At 39.2% G+C, this 20,150-nt stretch overlaps 1 protein-coding gene across 1 annotated transcript in view; it reads left to right on the top strand.

The window, feature by feature from the left end:
* Positions 1–3,266: 3,266 nt before the first annotated feature.
* LOC119652452 (protein serrate) overlaps positions 3,267–20,150 on the top strand; it is a 168,388-nt gene continuing 151,504 nt past the window's right edge. Inside the window, exon 1 of the mRNA XM_038056597.1 lies at positions 3,267–4,478. Coding sequence (XP_037912525.1) covers positions 4,380–4,478 — 99 coding nt within the window. The 5' untranslated portion in view covers positions 3,267–4,379. The remainder of the gene's footprint in view (positions 4,479–20,150) is intronic.

Raw genomic sequence — 20,150 nt, 5'->3', positions numbered from 1 at the left:
AATGCAATGTAAAGAGGGCGATGCTTCTCACGGTGTTTCTTCATGAGTAATCGCGCAGCGTATATTGCGTCAATAGTTCCGCAGTTTTTGACAAATCCGGCTTGATTCACGGTTATTTCAACGATTTCGCGAATACGGTTGTCAAGAATGCGTTCAAAAATCTTCATGGTATGGGAAAGTAACCGGATCGGACGGTAATTTGAACATTCTGCTGAACTACCTTTCTTTTTCCATATTGGAACTGTGGTACTTTCTTGCCAGTCAGATGGTGTTCTTCCTTCCTGAATAACCCGGTGAAAGAATTCACTGAGCCACAGTGTTGGGTCCCAGCTCTTCGCTTTCCAGAGGTCAGATGCGATGTCGTCAGGTCCTGTTGCTTTCCCCGATTTCATTTGTTTTATTGCCTCCTCGACTTCAGTTGCGCTGACAGGTGAAATTGCTCCAAATGTCGGCAATGATTATGGAAGTGGAGGATGAGCAAATTCTTCAGTTGAAATCTGTTAGAAGTATTCTCGCCATCTATCCGTTGCGGCTCGACGGTTGGTAAGCAAAGCACCGTTCTTATCATTAACGCAACAGAAGTGTTCGATATCCTGTGTACGTTCATTACGGCTTTTAGCAAGTCGATACAGATCTCTCTCGCCATCCCGAGTGTCCATTTTATCGTAAAGATTTTTGTAATGGTTCGCTTGGGTGACAGGGACCCGGTTTCTTTGCTTCCCGGTTGCCAATTAGCAGGCGTTTTATCGGCGAGAAATTTGTAATAGAGGCGTTTCTTTTCACTGACCTTCATTTCAGCATCGTCATTCCAAAGCCAAGTATCTCGGTTGATGCACCGGCTTGGTGACCCCGAGCGTTCCAGAGGCGGCTTTATGGATCGCGTCTTTCATTTGGTTCCATGATTCTTCCGCATTCGCAATGGTCGGCAATCGTATGACTGAGATCGTTTCTTCTTTCTTCGCCCCAAATCGCTACCATTTAATGCGCGGGGGCCAGTGCGTCCCTGACGCTGTTTTATCGGTGGCTTAATTCATAGGATGGCAATCAACGGTCGATGTTGAGGTTTTGACTTTGCCATCAGTGCCGGTGGTAAAATGTCGGCGTCTTACGAGAATATAATCGATTTGCGTTTTACTGTTCCCACTATAAAATGTGGGAAGATGAGACAATTGTTTGATGAACCATATATTCGTAAGTACAAGGTCATGGGTGTCCACAAAATCGATTATACGCTTGCCACCCTCATTACGCGTTCCGAACCCCTTTCCCCCATGGCACCTGTTACCGTCTGCCTTTTTCGTGCGACTTCTTTAATGGCATCACGGAAACCCCCTGAGATGGCAATGCCAACACCATATTAAGTATGTAGGTTACCAAAATAGAGAAGTTTATAGCCATTTTTATCGCGATCCCAGATCCTCCGAGCACCAGACCATCGGGTTTCTTGCAGAGCGCAGATATCAGTACACCTTTTCCGAAGTGCTCTTGCGAGTTCCCCGGTCTTTTCAGTTAGGGTACCAACATTTAACGTGCAGACACGTATTTGTTTTGTTCGTTTTGTTCGCATTAACTTACTTACGTCCTGAGGCCGTCCATGCATCAAGAACCCTTGCCCATTTCTCGACGGGACCGGGGCCTGTCCTGCCGCGTCGGCTGAGGTGGACGTGCTAGCATTTCTCCGAGGCTTGTGACTCAATCCAATTATCTTGTTTCTAACGACATTGTATGCATTTTCTGCCTGTCGCGGGACCTGTCACCAGATCAGGTAGGATTTAGCATAATGAATAACTCCAACTATACTCTATTTACCACTTTCCTTGATCTTAGCATTCTATTCTTGTTTTACTGAAGAAAGTACAGAGTACGTTGCCCCAAACCCTCCTCCTTTACCTGGGCTGGCCGCTATACGTACATATAGAAAAGTAGTGCTCCCAAAGATACAACAGAAACAGAAAACCTCTCATACCTGAGGCATTCCTATTTCATATCTAATTTTTTTTTAACTTGAGGTAATTTTGGCACACTTAATTCCCTTCCGAATACTTACCCATTTCTAAAGAAAACTGTTTCAATATTTGATCGCATTTCTTCACTGAGTATTCTGTTAAACAAGACATAGGAATACAACAGTGGTCCTCTGGGTTATTAATTCAGCTCCCTATTCCACTCTATAAATTTCGCATTCGATACTTTTCCAATTTCAAGATAGTTACTTGGGCCTATAAATGATAGCAAACCCAATCCTCAGTAGTTACTGATGGACTAGCAATCAACAGACTACTTTATCAGTTTTCGGGACTAATTAATTGTAGTTTCAATGCAACGACTGTGCAACGCATTCAAATTAAACGAAAAATCTTAAATTAATTCAATTCCAATGCATATTAACTTATCACAGCAACTTATCACCTCACCATCGACTTCAGCCAAACCACGTCGCCGAAACTAACGAGGGCCTGGATTGGCTCAAATACTGCCGACAACCCTCACCTTAGTGCATTGTAAACAAGAAATAACCGCCTTCGGTTCGGACGCAAACAAAAGGTCAAAGCACCCCGGGTTGAAGGCTTGCATCCGAGATATGAATGATGATCAACCCTCGGGCAAGGGCGACTTCTCGTCGGAAGTCGGGTCAAAGCAACAGTTCCACATCAGGTTCCAGGCGCATTTTAGATTCAGACGAGCGCGGCACAACTCCCAAGAAGTTATTTTTAGAGCGCAACGTATCGCCGCACGCACAGAGCACACCCGGTCCACGGTCCATGCGTCCCTATTCCCAGCATCCGCGCATGTACGGATGCAGCGACGCTGGGCTGAAAAGATGCTTCTGAACGTGATTTCAGATTTAAGATGCTCAGGAGGGGTTTTCCGTTTCCCACTTTGAGTGCGAACGTGCACTGGTCGGCTTCTTCGCTTCCAGTTCCCCTCGGCGTTGATTCCAGTTGCGGAGAGTCGTGTTCACGGCGAACCAATCGCGGCGGCTGTTTTGCCCCTTTGCAGCCGGGGTTCTCTCGCGACCGGAGTTGTTGCCGCCGATTCAAGCCAAGCTTAGATCCGGTTCCGTTCTCAGCATCTTGAGTGCTCGCAGCGCCTCCACTTCCATTGGTGACCGTCTCTTTCGCGCCAACTGCTTAGAAAGGTGAACGGTTAAGCCGCGAAGAAGCCGTGAATCCACCGCCGCTGCAGTAAGCTGCTCCGCCCAGACCCTGGGGTCTTGCCCGAGGACTGTGAATTACGGAAACAGTTTCACGTTGCCGTTTGTGTGGTTTGAGTCGCGGTTGCGTCGTACGCGTACAGATTTGGGATTGGTTTTTTGCTTTTAGTCGTTACGTTTGCTTTGTGCGCCTGTGGAACCTTCAGTGTTTTATTGCATTCACCTGATTCACCTGTCGCTGCGCGTGTAACTCGATTTATTATTGTGCCTCGAAGGATCATCTTTTGTGCGTCCCTTCCAGCCGAAGTGCTACTTCCGTCGCATCCGGTAGTTTTTGGTGTCCTTTTATCTGACCGTGCGTTTAACATTTTTTCTTCAATGGTTTTCCGGACAAACCGCAGAAAAGCGAGTATACAACGTCAAATGAACTACAATTTGTAGCCACCTGAAAAGTAAGGGTTAAATTTGTTTTTGTGCGTCCGTTTCACTTTTATTGGTCAGTTTGTGGTTTGAACGCAGTTCCGTGCGGGGACTCGTAGTGTGGATTACGGAGGTTTCTGTTAAGGAAGTGCAAGAATTTGTAGACCGGCGCTGACGGTGCCGGCAACGGCGACTATCGCGTGCTACCAACCAACCCTTTCTATTATTTACACTTTCATGTCCCCTCGAAATTGGATAATTTGGCGCCGTAACGAGGATCCTTGCTCGTTCAGATCCGGACATCTGCCCTAAAGGTTTGGAATTTTTGGTGTTCAGGAGGCACTATCTGTTCGTTACACCTGACTCGGTGACAAAGGATTACGTGTGCCTCTGACGGATTTTCACCGGTGATAGTTTCTAAGAAACCTGATTTCGAAAGTGCTTTAAGGATGTGGTTAATAGTGCCAGTGACCGGGATTCATATTGTGCCCAACTGATAATGAGATATCATGTTTGTTGTTGCATTTTAACGGAAATCGTGTACGACAATTCCATAAATTTGGAAAATTCTCTCGGTGATGGAAAAAGGATGAAATTGTCTCGCTGATTTATAGTGGAGTATCTTAGACGGTGTGATCATGCTGCGTCCTTCGACGTCTCGTTCAAACATATTTCCTATCAGTGGAAAGTGCTCATGAATTTCTGAATGAATAAACGGATTAGATACGGTTTCGCGCGGGGTTGAAAGATTCAACGTTAAATCTTAGCAACAACGCCACAAGGATATTTGTGGAGTACTTAAATAATGTTACTGACTAGAATGTTTAAAGGAATTCATAGAAAAATGAGGCGAAGCGACTGTTTTTGGATAGTCGCTTTTGTTCTCTTTACGCTAGTTAATAAGGTAAATATGATTTTCTATTTGTTACTTTCTTCATAAGCATGTTATACAGTTAGTGGGTAAAATAAAGAGCTCTATTCAGTAAATTCTGAACATTTCACAGAGTGCCTCTCCTGATAGAATGGAAAGGACATAAAAGCCATTCTCCTCAAAGAAAATTTCAACCAGTGAACGAATTTCTCGATGATTTCCTCATTGAACTGCCAAATTTAGTTAAAACCTCCTTTTTTACAGACAGCTACGTAATTTTCCCCTGGCGAGCTACATAATATGGAGAATAACTTACCTGCTAGATTATGGAATCATTTATGAAGCCCAAAAAAAAGTAGTTGAAATCATAGAATTCTCCCTTTTGGAAAAACATGACCTTCATTTACAAAAAAATAAGCAAGTTACTTAACAAAATGTATGCCATGTCAAATGATATAAAATAAATTAAAGGTCGAATTGTTTCCTTTCGCATATACTACTTGTCGCCTTTCTCAGTGCTAAAGTTCTGAAGAAGAAAGCAATCTAGAATCTTCAGATTCATGTTTCTCGCTTTACAAACTGGATGAGTAAAGACTTGACCTGTAATTGAATTTTCATTACCTTTTGTTTCTTTATCTCCCAGGGAGAATGGCATAGATACAATTGATGTTTCGAGTATGTTTCCTGATAAACTTGAAAAGCCAGGAATATTCGTTGCCTCGGTTTTTTTATATTTTCCGATACGTCCACTTTCCTTATAAAGTGGAATCTCGATAATGTATACATCGATTATTCGATTACTTCCGGCTAATTCGTACGAATTTTCCGGTTCAGAGTTAACTGTCTTTATTTTGCAATCCCGATATGTCGTACCAAATCGTCAGCCCCATGAGTTATTGGGAATCTACCGTATTTTTACATCTTCCTTGGAAAAGGAGAAGGTCGTTTAGGCAATGTGCTCTTCTAATTTTGATCAGAAATCAGTTGACCCTTTTTTCCTGCTAGCTCCGCTTTCCTTGACTACTCACCGAGCCTCGTTTCAACATTTATTCGGATCTGTCTACACCCGATTTGGTCACTTGATCGATTGGGTTGTTGGTTGATCCTAGAATAGTTTTAAGCCGGCGATTCCTGATACTGAAATCGGTGACAGAGATGGGCCCAAACGATGTACTATGAAGTGCTCGTCTATTTTCTACATATAAACAGCAAATTTTATTTTCTACAAGTTTCATGCAGATATTAACGGAAATAACTAAAAACCCCACTCTTCTCCAAAGACTGCTTGTTGTCCAAACGATCGCGTTGTTATGTTCGTTTAAGGAGGTCATCCCACCTGTCGGATCCGAGGAATCTGTTTTTTATGACATCAATTGTATCTAGATATAGTGTAGAATATATGGGCAAAGTGATTTTTTGATATTCGAAGTAGTTCGGAAATTACAGTATTAAACAGGTAAAATGTCACATGCCATAAAACGCGTATTTATCGATCCGAATGACGTTCGAATTACTTCGCTAAAAGGACAAGAATTGAAACCAAAGGTTTACACCTGTTTCTTCAAGAAACCTAAGGTTTATGCTTTCGGTATAGCAGATTAATGATTAGTTAAGATTTTAAATCACATTCTACTTTTTAAGTGCGTTTTTCTCGAAACTGCATGTTCAAAATCTGCTGCCGCCAATAGCCAAAAACTATCCAACGAAATTCTTTGAAATTGTCATGACTTATTCAAAACATATCTCTACGGTTCGCAAACTAGGATAATTGCTATTCATTCAGTACTTTTTTTTATTCATTTAAGAAATCTTGGAAAAACACCAAAATTACAAAAAGAAAACAGCTTAACAAAGCATCAACAATTTAGCTTTCAATATTTTTTAATAATTCTAGTTGTAGTTAAGTCTACACGTTAAAATGCCGTTTACTCTTTTCTTTGAGATGATCACAACGCAGCAGAAAAATACCTTTTTGGAGATGGGTGTATAAGTTCCTCTGTATTTCAATAATGAACTATACTATCGGACTGGAAAAATTGTTACGCATGCTGAAGATGTTAATATATATTCGTATTTGTATCTTTATTCGGTTCTTCACAAAAAAAATCTAGAAAAAAAAGCAAAAAAAAAACGGCCTTCATACGGTATTACCCCTTTAAAAGCGAAATTCTTTTTCATCTTAAATAAACTCAACGAAATGCAATCAATGTTGACTTTCGGCAATCTTCTTTTTCCTTAGCCTTTGTTCCGTTCACGAGCGGGATGATCGTCATGATCGGTTATTCTATAAAAGGCCTGATCTGAATGCAGGCGCGAGGATTTTAAATCATCGCCCAGTGTATCAAGCCACCGTTGTTTCGGCCGGCGTTTTGGTCGCTTACCATCGACGTCAATGTTCAAACCAATCTTGGCAAATGAACTCTCTCACGAGTGACATGACCATACCATCGAAGACGCCTCTCTCGCATTTTTTCCGCGATCAGTGTAACCCCATATTAATCGCTGATATTCTCATTTTGGATGTAATCAAGGCATGTTCCGCCAATGATACAACGCAACACCTTGCAATACTTTTTTGCAATGCTCCTTGAGGCTTGTAAGAGTAAAACTAGACGACACCAACGAAAATCCTCTTCTTTAATCTTGTGAATTTTTGTCTTTAAATCGCGTAAAAAATATTTTTATCCATTAGGGTCACCAAAACTAAATATGGGATGAGGATGATCCCGCCCGGAAAGCCTATAAGGGCAATATCTATGGTAGAAAAAGAAGACGAGGCAGACCCTGCCTAAGATGGGGCGATGGCGTGGGTCAGGACGCCAGACAGCTTTTAGGGATATCGAATTGGTGGACCTCGGCGCAAAACCGGGATGTCTGGAGTTCCTTATTAAGGCAGGCCTAGACCGGATACTGGTTGTTGCGCCGTTGATGATGATGATGAAAACTAAATAAATTCAATATAGCGTATTGTACAAATTACTCCTGGGTTTGGAAGTGAGCGAGTTATTTATCGCTGTTTTGACTACCTTTTCAAGTTTTTAAATTTTGAATATGAGTTACTTCTAGCCTTAAATATGAAGTTTATCAGTTTACTAAACAGCAGGATCCTTTCGACAGCTTTTTTGTTTATTTTATTTTAATTCTGAAGTAACATTTGTGCTCTTGACGGTGAAGACGCTATTCGTGAAAAAACAGTTTACACCTTACTCTGACATGGACCAAGAACGTCTAAGTTCGGATAAGCAAACAATGCCTCGTACCAAATAACACTCTCATCTGAGGAAGACGATATTATGCCTATGGTGCGCCCTACAATCAAAAAGTCGAAGACGGAATTAAAACGCTCAGAAGCAAGAAAGCGTTTGTTGTGGATGAAATACCTCTGGAGGTACTAAAAACAAAGAGTACGGGGATAGCGATCAAGCTTCATGAGCTGTTTGGTTTGACGAAACTATGTCGGAAGCATTGTGCAAAAGTGTCATTTGTCCTAGATGACAAGCTTTGCGAGAACTACCGAGGTTATTGTGGACATATTGCAAATTTGTTTAAAAAACAATTAAAAGAGGGCTCGAACCCTTCTCAAAAAATATCGTTAGTGAATATCTGACAGAATTCCAATGTGAAAAGTTAAAATTAATCTGATATTCTCCCTGAAAGATACTGAAGATGTGTTGAGAATATAACGTCGATGTCCATCAAATGCTCGTCGGATTCAAACAACCATAAGACAGTATCGTTTCTTCAGTACTGTACAAAATATTGAAGTTCAGGCGAATCTGATCAGGCTCATCAAAATGAAAAGCTTTGGCGCAGACTCCGAATTACAACAACGAGATGGGCTGGTCCTAACATTTTCTAATACCATTCTGGAGTAAATAATCAAAAACATGGCCTACGCGGCTAGTATAAGTATCCTGGCACCATCTAAATTTGATGATATAGCGAAGGAAACTGGTGTAAAAATACAGGAAGGAAATACCAAAATCATGACATGAAAAAACACGAAACTAAACGATTGCAATTTTGAATAAGTCGACAATTTGATGTGCTTTGGCACAGATTTCACCAAGGACAATTATGAAATGGACGAAATCAATAGAGGGTCCATGCTTGTCAGCAGAACATTCCACCTCGTGCTACTAATTCTAAAAAATAAAAATGTCCACAGGAAAACAAAATTCATAATATATAGAACTAGGATTCGCTGGGTCCAAGAAGTGAACAGCAAAGCAGGCCTGAGTGCAAAACGTCAATGCTTTTGAATGTTGAATCCCCAGGAGTAGCTTTTGACCCAGTGAAGGTGGGGGGGGGGGGGGGGGGGGGGCGGATGTAGATGACGAATGAGATTCAACAGTGAGTTGTATTTTGGATTCAACAGTGAGTTGTATTTATTATACGATGAACCAGAAGTGTCTATTTGAAATATATTAATATTCAAAGACTTCAATGCGCAGTCTATGTAGGGCGATGAACAATGAGAGAATTCCCGGACGTCAATTCAAAAGCAAGGTAATCGACTTCCTGAAAAACTCTGAAACATATCGGAGGACAATACAAGTTTCACACTGCACGGTTTCCAAAATTGGAGGATGCGATTGGTTTACCGAGAAGAGCGTGGACGAAAACTTCATAAAGACAAGAGTTGTCATGGGGTAGAAGAAGAATAAGCAACCGAGGTAAAACATTTTCCCTCAACGTTTGCGCTCTTTATGGTGACATCATTATTGGCAAAGAGACGGTTTGATCCTGATAATTATATGGATCATGAAGGCCTGTCTGTTTCGGTAAGTAAATCATGCTTCGTACCAAACTAAGTTCTCCTCTAAGGAAGATGATGCTTCGCCTACGGTGGGAGAAACTATGTTATTCAATATTCAATGTTTTTCAGCAATCAGACTGTTGCTGGCGAAATTACCTGTCAATGCCAATAGGTGCGATAGTTGAGAGGTAGAGCGCTAGCGTTTCAATCTAGTTACCTATGGAGATTTGTATTCACCTTGTGTTTACCTCGTTGCTGTGAGCTTATCACTTGTATAGCGTCAAATAATACTGAAACTCAAACACAATCTCACTGATGGATGGAAGGACAATAAGAACCAAGGAACCATGTGAATGTCCTGTACTATACAAAGGAATGAAGAGCAAACTTTCAATAGGCATAGTCAAACTGATGAAATTGAGCTTAAAAGTTTCATCGTGGGAAACTTTTACATTCGACGTAATAAGTGGATCGTGGCATCATCAGATCAATACATAATTTGAACACTTTCGGACAACCACCACTAAATAAAACAAACTAGAATTGGGTGAAAAGCGGGATTTTTCTGGCAAGCAAAAAAAAGGATTCTCAGTTTTCCTTATCGATCGCTTTTATAGCAAGTAATTCACCATAAATGGATATAACTACCATTTTCTATATAAACGATTGACGCAGTCACATTTTTCTGTCCGATTTTCGGTTCAAACATCGTATGTCTTACTTATTATGTTACCTATCTGATATCTGCGAGCTTCAAGTAAATCCTTCGGAATGGATGTTTCGCGAAACTGAAAAAAATCTAAACCATCTCATTTTCGTTTAGATAATAGTTTCCTATCAACGTCTTCATAATTATGTAGGAAGATGTTCCGCTATAATTCCTAATAATTTATTTTTTAATGTCTGTATAGTCTGTATACTCCCAGAACTGGATGCCATCCAAACCGGATTTGTAGTCTAATTATAAATCGATAGCTTATTGTCTATAAGCCAGCATATTCGTCCATATCTGATATTTAGCTCGTCCTTTTTTCTGCAATTAGAATAGTTTATATATGCCCTGTAGTGCGTATGTTATTATTATTCTGTTAAGGGAAAGTCGCACCGCATCCTTGAAGAACTATTGTGCCCCTTTTACTGGTTATAGTGTACCTGTTGATCATAGTATCTCAAGTAGGCCTGTAACCGTCAGGAACTTTAGTATGTTCCCCACTTCCAGATGTGCTGTCGTGCGTATGTTACTGTCGCCAGCAATGTCCCTGTTTTAGTTTAATCATAAGATGACAGGTCATTGGCGTACAGAAAGATGGATGGAGAACACAAACTCTGCCTTAGGCAGTGCGGCCGAAGAAAAAGCCAGATATTTTTTTTAAAGTTAAGGATAACATCATGTTTACCGAAATATAGATCGTTTTCAAGGTTGTAAGACAGACTTTTCTCCAAAACAGTTACACCGATTCAAACAAAATTTGGTAGACATGTAGGGATTATAAATTCCCACACATACAGTAAGTGTTAAATTTGCGTAGAGTTTAAAGGGGGCCTGATATCTTTTCATCATTCATCTTCAGTTTGATTTCGTTCTTGAGCTCGTTGAGACTTATTCGCTGTACTGGGAAATGATGATCCTTTGGAAGTGGTGTTACGCAGTCAGTTGTTTATGCGTCCAGAAGCTTCTTTGAGGTGCCTTGCAAATAATCTGGTCTTTTCTTTAGAACCCCTTACCCGGATACCATTCTCCCTGTTGAAAGATTGTAATTAGTAGGTTTTATCTTCTTAATTCCTTTGCAACCGTCCGCAGAATATCCCGAGTCCTTCTGAGCTAATAGGGTAGATGTAAACTTGCTTCAATGGTTCGTTTTTGATTTTTCAATTAGTGCTTTCATTTATTCGTTAAGGAAATTAGATCTTCTTTACTTCTGTCGTATGGATGCTGTTCCAACTTTTACAAACTCTACACTTTTCAGTGATAGCGTCAGTTACTTCCCCAGTTGTTTATGTCGTCTAGGCCGCCACTTGTATGCTTTTCAGTAATTTTTCGAGTTCTCCTTCCAGCTAGTGTACACTTTTGACTCATCATCATCAACGATGCAACATCCGGCACCCGGTCTAAGCTTTCCTTAGTAAGGAATCAAAACATCTCGTTTTTGCGCTAATTTATTATCCCTAGTAGCTGTTTAGCTTTCTACTCTAGGCTATCGCTCCATCTGGGGCATATATATTTCCCGTGTAAATTTGCCAAGCTGGATCATATTCACCTATATGGATTAGATGGGCCGTCTACCGCAGCTTCAGGGGTCAGTTGATTCCCGAAATACGGTGTTTGCTCTTTCATCAAATTTTTAGCCAGGAAAGAAAGGTCCTTTCAACCCGGTAATTTTTATCTAAACCATGGTTAACAAACCAACTCCTAACTGAAACCACACCCACAACAAATTGAGTTGTTCAGCTGCAATGATGACCCTCGATTTATCAATATTTTAAAGATCCCTATCGGAAATAATACCCAAACAGAAAGAGACATTAAGCAATTTTTTGGATAGAAGCTGCCGTAAATACGAGCCTATTATAAGAGAAAGACTTCAGCGTTTTTCGCTTATAATAGCTCCACTTCATGATAGCTTCCTTGCGGTTAATAACCGAACTTAATAAATTTACCTTTTTCTGAGGAACGGCTGTTAACCGGGGTAACATTGACTCACTGAATATATTGAAAATACTTGGAGATGTCACCTTGCAATCCACTTTTTGCAGCCACTACACATTTATGATAAAAGAAAATCTAGAAACTGAGCGGTATTAATAGCAATTTTATCTAAAAATTTGTTGTACACATCTCAGCATTGCTTTTATCGCAACTTATTCTTATCTTAGAGCTAGTGAAAGAACGTTCCCCTTTTATCTCATAATGCGTATGCGCATTCATGGACTAATGTTTTTATAATTCTTTCCACAATTCACAATAATTTGTATATTGTCATTACATAGATTTTTTGTGTTTTTTTAAAACTTGGGTGCAGTGAAGGCGTCCGAATTTACTGCGGCAACTTGGCATAGGGTAAATAACCATCCGTTGAGATATCGTTCTTTCTCATAATATTGATAAATATTAAATTGCAGTAAATTTACTTGAAAATCACATTTTATGTCTTCTTACTATAACTTCGTGAATAATAACAGGATTTCCTTCAAACTTACACTGGAAATCGTCGTAAAATAATTTTTTTGGTTGCATTCAAGTATTATATTTTACATGTTATCATAAAAGGTAAATTGTGATTTTAAGGAAATTAAATTTGAATTATGTTAGGAGATGACGGTTTTATGGTTTCTTACTAGGGCAGAGGCAAATCGTCAGACGTTGCCTCACCTCTGCCCTGGGAGCAGCGTGACAGAAGCGGTTCGCACATGTTAAGTTCTCCTTTATATAATTCGCAGAACACAACATGACTACAATTATATTGAGCGTAAATCCGCCCATACTTTGGACTAAAGCTTAGCCAGACCTGAACATATTTTGCAGGGTCCTAAGTGCACATCCACTTCATGTTGGATTTCCTTAAACCTGTTCGCTAGAAACACCGCCCATCAGCCATTAGTTAGCGATTTTAACTATATTATTCGGTTTAATCTAAAAAGAATCCATCCATCTGAGCATAAAAACAACGTTTTTTTAACCGACCAGTAGAAATGTGGTCTTTTGTCAAATTTTAAGAAAAGTTTTCTCTGGTTGTTTTCTCGTTTCTTTTTCGAATCCGCTTGGACAACAACCATCAACTCAAACAAATAATTTGTCAACCATCCATCTAATTGTCAATAGTGACAGCAATAGCATGGCAATAATAGCAAGTGGTATTTAATATTAGCAAATGCTCATTATGCTTTACTGAGGGTTTATGGTTTTAAGGGAGTAATAAATTAGGATAATTTCATTAAGGTTGAATTTTAACCAATGATTCAAGATGCAGAATGGAAGATTTATCAGTCAAACAATAAATGCTGTGATATACCAAAGAAAGTGTATAAAGATATACATGATTGTTCCAGATGACAACGGAGCGGTGCTAAGAAAAGACTGGAATGTTTTTCTTCTTATGTAATAAACAATAAAGTCTCCTAAATTGATGATGAAAAAGCGGTGGTGCACTTACTAGATGTGAACATTACCTCATCTCCTATTGTGGGATGAAATCGTAAGGGACCAAGCCAGTTGACCTTGATGGCTACTGAATTGCAAATAGCATTTTGTGACAGTGTATTGTCGTTATACGAAATCTACGGCTTATTTGCCGACATAACCTTTCATTTCTTACGAATAGGTTGACACAAGCGTTTCATGGCATACAAGTAATACTCCTTATTCACTGTCAGATTTCCTGATATAAATTTATAACATGCGTTGTGTTTTTGTATGCTGTATGGGATTTTACAATCACTGTGTCCTGACGGTGTTTCTAGCGAAAGTTTTATAGATTAAAACGTGACGGTCGCTAGTAGTGACTTTTATTTGACTTATATCGATATTCCCGGAACAAGTTGGTCCCGATATATCGTCCCTACTAGCGACAAAGACGGTGTTGCGTTGTAATTCATTACCATACTTTATTAATAACTGTGAGATCGTGACGACTTTCTAGCTGCACCTTATTTATTAGCCCTTATGCAAGATAAGGAAGTTGCTAAAATGAACTGAAGGAGTATTTCTTACCGGGTTTCGCCTTAGCCATTTAATATCGGGGTCGACCCATATCTATTGCATTTTTGAGCTCTTGGTCATAAGCTTTTAAAAACAGGGCTTCATTTCTCGGTTCTTGTTCTACTTGCATTTTCAGGACAATGCTAGCTAGTGAAGTATCATTAGAGCGTACGACATTACCGTATCATCAAAGGTGTTTCTGTCGCAATATTTCTACGACACGTCACTCATCGAAAAATTTAATTTGGGATATTACCATAGCAAGTTATTCCACTGATCTAGAGCCCCCATGACTTCTGGGCGGCGGTCGTTGCTTTTAGTGGCTGTCAAATATACTGAACCATAGAGGGCAACAACGTATGGGGAAATCACGACAGCTACGGAGCTGAAATTTCGATGATAATTGATAGAGAAATATTTTTGTGATTCAGTTCACTAATGGCTTGAGATACTTAAAACGGGCAACTGACAGTGATCATTGGGATCGATCGCCAGAAACTCCGTTGTCTTGAAACTTACTCGTTGTACGTGTTCCATGAGGTGACTATTCCGCGTATAGACGAGTGGAGTGCGAAGAGCGGTAAGAAGACGACACTTCCTTAACGAAGGAAAATATTAAATCGAAAACTGCAGCACAATATTTCCTTTACTGCAAACGTAAGGTTGTATAGACGTCCCACTCTCTGGGAAATTCGTAACAAAAGGTGCTACCTTAAATTGCAGACCGCATATTGTCAGTCCGGAAGTGAGTCGAAGTCTTCACCACAAAACTCTGAAATACGATAACAATTTCTTTACTGAAAAGATTAATGACTGGTGCTCATGCCAATGCGATACTATGATTGTAAACATAGTGTCCGCTGCTTCACTGTTGTGTGGTCTTCGGTCATTATACACTAATATAAAGCGCATTCATTTCAAAAAAGTCTAGAAGTATTATTTTAATTATTATTTATGGCATTTGTGTCATCGAGAGTAGGAAAATGAAAGAGAATGAGACAATTAAATGTCATTTACGTAATATGTAACAAAAACTTGGATATTTTATTGTGTCAAACAATGGACACGATATTTAAGTTATAATTCGGTATCGAATAGGATTTATATCGCGAACCCTGAAAGTTCTTGTTTGTTAACCTTGATCTTGTAAATCTCAAAAACTATAAAATTGTATGTATTCAAATTTTTTATGTTTTATTTCTATGTTATTCGGCTTTTTCAACGAACATATATTACAGACTCCCCGAAATCTCATGTTTCACGGAACAGGTTATAGACTATGAGAACTTAGTCTTTGACATTCATGTTTTCATTCAACCCTCTCACCTGGTCAGTCATTTAAATTAAAATGAAACACAAGTTTTTTCCTGTTTCAAATTCGGTAACTTCAGACGTTCTTCATTCAAAAATTATCATAAAAAATTTAATTGAATTAAATTCACTTCATTAATGGAAACACTTGAATTTTCACGCCCAGTAATCCAAATAAATTTTTTATATTGTTAGTAAAAAAATGGCGAATGTATCCATGCTAGGAATTAACCTTACCCATTTCCATTAGGATTTACATTTCAATATGTTTGAAAGCATTCCACATACAGAAAGCTCATTAGGTTCTAATAAATAGACATAACTGTACACTGGTGACAAAATCCAAAATGTTAGCGGCTAAGATCGTTAAAATAGACAAAGTTTAGCAAGTTGCCGAGACCTAGTTGATTAGTTAATATTATTGGACATTCATTTAAATTTAAATGAATTTGATAGCTCTGATATAAAAGTCACCTGCGAGAGTTATCACAACAAACGATATTTGAAGAAAATCATTTTTTGTTATTTAAATGAATGCCAGTCACGAGTTAAAAACGCAAGGATGATGACAGACTTTTAGAATAATCTAATTGAGTGATCAAGTGATAACACACATGAATTTGTAGTTATGGTTGAGACTTCTATGCAAATATATGGTATACCTGCCTCAGGGATATTTTATTAATTTATTTACTTTTTTTGTCTTTTAGTTTGCTGCCTTTATGAAAAAATATACAGATTGTGTCGCAAGAATTAGCCTTGTCAAATTAGAAAGTTCTGCTGCGATTTGGCAGCGATTCTAATGTCTAATCTCTGAATAGATCAGAAAACGTGCATACTTTATAGCTTTATGCAAATAGTTTCAGAATAACTTTCTAGATATACTGATCGTGCAATTTTTCATATTTTATCTATTCTGTGTTAAAATTAGCATGTTCGTCAATTCGTAAACGGCCGTCTTTACAGACAAGCACATTTAAAAATTAATTATATGTTTGAGAATGCCTTCTTCCATCTTTATAATAATTTATATTAATTTTATTCTACTATTCCTGATGTGTTGTTATTTGGGCTGATAAAATACCGGCATGTGTGAAAGTTCATGCAAATTGCTAATACCTTCTTGAAAAATTCCACGATTAGATGGACCCATTTTCTCAGAAACTTTTAAACTTTTCGGATAATTGAGAAACAACGAGAATTAATAGCTTAGAAGAAAAATACTCTTGGAAGATAAAAGCCAGATATATTTCAATGGGTTTGAGAAAAATTTCTTTTCATCATTTTAATTCTGAATGTTTCTAATTAATCTAATTTGAAATTTTTAACATACTATACAATATAAATATGTTAATAAATTCGGGAGTAATTGTTCCTCAGACGTGATTTTTCGGACCCCTCACTCACTCAAGTCACATCAAAAATGTGTCATTGGTCTGAGTGGGATTTTTCGGTAGAGTTTCGACAACACTGTCAGTTGTTTTTTGATAGTTTACGGCTTAAGCTTCATTCCTTAGAAAAGGTTAAGTTATTCAGTCCAGTTTTAAAGATTTCAGAACAAATTGGAATTTGCTTCCCTATATGGAGCATTGAATTTGAGTACATATCGATGTTAAAAGTATTTTGAAGCCTGGACACCGAATAGAGACAGCTTCATGATTTTTTACAGATTTTCTGATTGGACAGTGTCTGAGAATGAATCCTTTAAAGAAATTACTTTCGACCCCCTGCACTCTCCGCCTTTCCAATAAATGTCAAAATGAGGACCGGTTTCGAAAAGTAGTAATGGAGACCCTTCATTTGATACCCAACATGACTAGATTCGGTGAAAAATAATTTTACACCCCCTTTGGCATGTATGAGGACTACCCCTTAAACTCAACGTTGAAAGATGTAACTCACTGCATATGCGGGCTTTCAAAGTTTCAACCTTTTTACCAAATTTTGTATCAATCGGTATAGCCGTTTCGGAAAAAATTGCGTGCGACAGACAAACAGACATTGAACTGATTTTAAGAGTGTCCACTTTGTAGAATTTGTTTCTGAATTTGAAATGCGAATTGACCATTCACGTTGTTACCAATTTACCTCTTTTTAAAGAAAATAGCAAAGGAAGGTTGTCATCGGAACTAAAGAAATTAGTTAATACCCGCGGCTCCAGTGACTTAGTTCCACTAGTGTTTCAAAGCCATATATTATACCTCCCAATGCTCATCCTGTCGAGACCTCAACAACCAGAATATCGGCCCTTGTAATTCATCGGCTTAAAATTCACAAGGAGTCAGGAGCCGATGGAATTATAGCGAAACTGGTTAAATATAGAGACGACAGACCACACCAAGGAGTTCATCAACTTATGCTCTTGGTTAACTTTGCCTTTAACTTCCATTTTTTCCCTCCAAAGCTAAACCAACCGAGGAAAGGATATCCCACCATCCCTTCTATGGTCTATCGCCTTGCTTAACCCCCCCCCCCCCCGATTTTTTTTCTCCCTCTGAATAAACTTAAATGGAATAGTCCAAGGTGGTCATAGGAGGATACGAACCCAAACTCTTGCAGGATCTCACCAAGAAGAACCTTAGGACCATGATAGGAACACTCATTGCTTATTGCAGGCTAAATTTTTACCCGGAAAACTACGAATACCTACGAACACTGTTTGCAGATTCTATGAGCAAAGTGGCGAAACCTCCATACATGTTCTTAGACAGTGTTCAGCGCTTGTCCAAAGTAGGTTAATGCCCTTGGGAGAATACTTAATAGCAGATGCTGATTGACCTAGAGATACTCTTGTCGTTTCCTGTCAGTTATTATTTTCGATACGGAAATCAGAAAATTTGTTGCTTGCAGTATAAAGAGCTTTGTGGTGTTCTTATGTGGCAAACTATAAGGGATGAAGTCTCCAAACTTAATTTTATTTATTCGTGTGATTTTCAGTAGTTCATAACTAGCAAGAATTTAAATGGTTGTTATAAAGTCCTATCTGGATCACGGCGTGCCAACCATACCTATTATGACAATGTTCTTTAACTTCTCTGATAAGCTTGTACTCTTTCTGTATTGTTCTACGCCTGATGTTTGCAATACCCTCTCGTCGGCCATTGGACGCCTATTCTCAATATGTGGCCTATCCTCTGCCATTTCCACCTTCTTAACAACCAGTCCATGACAATTGACTCGTATGCCAACTAAGTTCTTCATATGTCATTGTCTGAGTCCATACATGATTCCATGAGAGGTATAAACTTTTGAGTAACAATTTTCATCTTTCTTCATGTGCTACCCCACATAGCAGAGCATTGGTATGAAACACTTGGTACTAAAATAGATTTACTTCCATATGCCATATTCCTGTTATCTCTCAACAAAAGTTTCGAGGTGTTTTTTATACTTTTGCGCGTACCCTAATATTTCGACAGCATGAGACGTGCAATATCACTGGATGCTATACTAGTGAGAATTGTGGTGAATTGTTCCTTCCACTCATAACTGAGGGGACGGGAGAGGGGGTGATTCCCTTCGGGTACGACCGTATCAAGGCTACGCGACGCGACCACGAACTGCATTACCTGTCAAAATATCTTTATACGGTTTCGTAGCCGGCAATACACACTTGAACGATGAGTCCGAGTTGCCTGGCAAAGAATATTTTGCAGCGTCGCCTGTCATTTCTATATAATGAACTCACTTGACAAGTTATTGATCGGTTCGTTCATTACAGAAGTTAATGTGTCGAAAAAGAGCAAATTGTTAATTGGCACTACCTGAAATCAATGTTGCACAAAGGGAAGAAGGGGAGGGGGGGGGGGGGGGAAGAAGGGTTTGCAAAGTAACCATAGCACTGCTAGCGCCAAATAATCAGAACTGAAAAAGCGTTATTCTTTGAAAAGACACTGATTCTCCGAAAAGAAGGTAGCATGATGGATATGAATAACGAGAAGAAGAAAAAACATCGGTCACAGAATACAATTCCGACAAAACTCCGAATTGGATTTAAATTCCTTTCTAGTTCCCATAGACTCAACCAACAATTATAGCAGCAACTGCATGCATGAGATGTTATAGTTTCCCCACCAAATTTCTTACGCTGACCGCTCCCAAATAAAATACGGTTAGCAAATATAAATCATAACCAATTGAAAGGCAACGCATCCTGCATTAATTTAAGATAAAAGATCATCCGGGAAGGTGCTTTCTTACATCATGTGGAAACAATTTCACGAGAATTCCAGACTATCTTGGAAACCCTAAAGGATTTAGCGACAATGTTTGAAGTTCACCTACCATCACCTGTTCCAAACCTAAATTTTGATGAATGACGTGGTGGCGCTACAGGCCATATCGAGGCTTAGCCTCCCGGAAGCATGTCCTCCGTGGAAGCAATCCTTCGTTTGTGTTGATCAAGATCTCCTATATTTCCACGCCTTGGCTGAGGGGGCTTATTCTTATAATCTCGCTTTCAAATTTTTTCATAAGCTTCCTTGCTCTCCCTGGTAAGTAGATGTCTTAAGTAGGTGAACTAGCCACAGTGCTCGAAATTGTATTCCTCTCCTAATGTTCTGCCCTGTGTTTTGGTTTGACTCGTTGACTCCGTCTCTTATTTCATCAACTTCTAATTTTTAGTGCACTTCCTTCGCCTATATCTTAGTGTCTGCATACGCCATCAGTTATGTGGACTTTACAAACAGCACACTTCCGATGTCTCTGAATACGGGCTCGAGGATGACATTAAAGTCGTAGAGGGAGATCATCTCTCTGTATAAGCCCTGACTTCATTAGAAAGCTTTCTGCGGAATTGTTTTGAATTTGTGCTTAGTCCTTAATGGTTTTAGTCCTGGTTATTACTATTCCGACTAGTTCTCATGGGAATCCTACTTTGATGCTATCCAACGCTTGGCAAGCATGGATGAACATGCGATGGCTAAAGTTATTAAATATC

This window comes from Hermetia illucens, chromosome 3 (genome assembly GCF_905115235.1).
Source record: "Hermetia illucens chromosome 3, iHerIll2.2.curated.20191125, whole genome shotgun sequence".
Lineage (NCBI taxonomy): Eukaryota > Metazoa > Arthropoda > Insecta > Diptera > Stratiomyidae > Hermetia > Hermetia illucens.
This window is presented reverse-complemented; position numbering and strand designations above follow the sequence as displayed.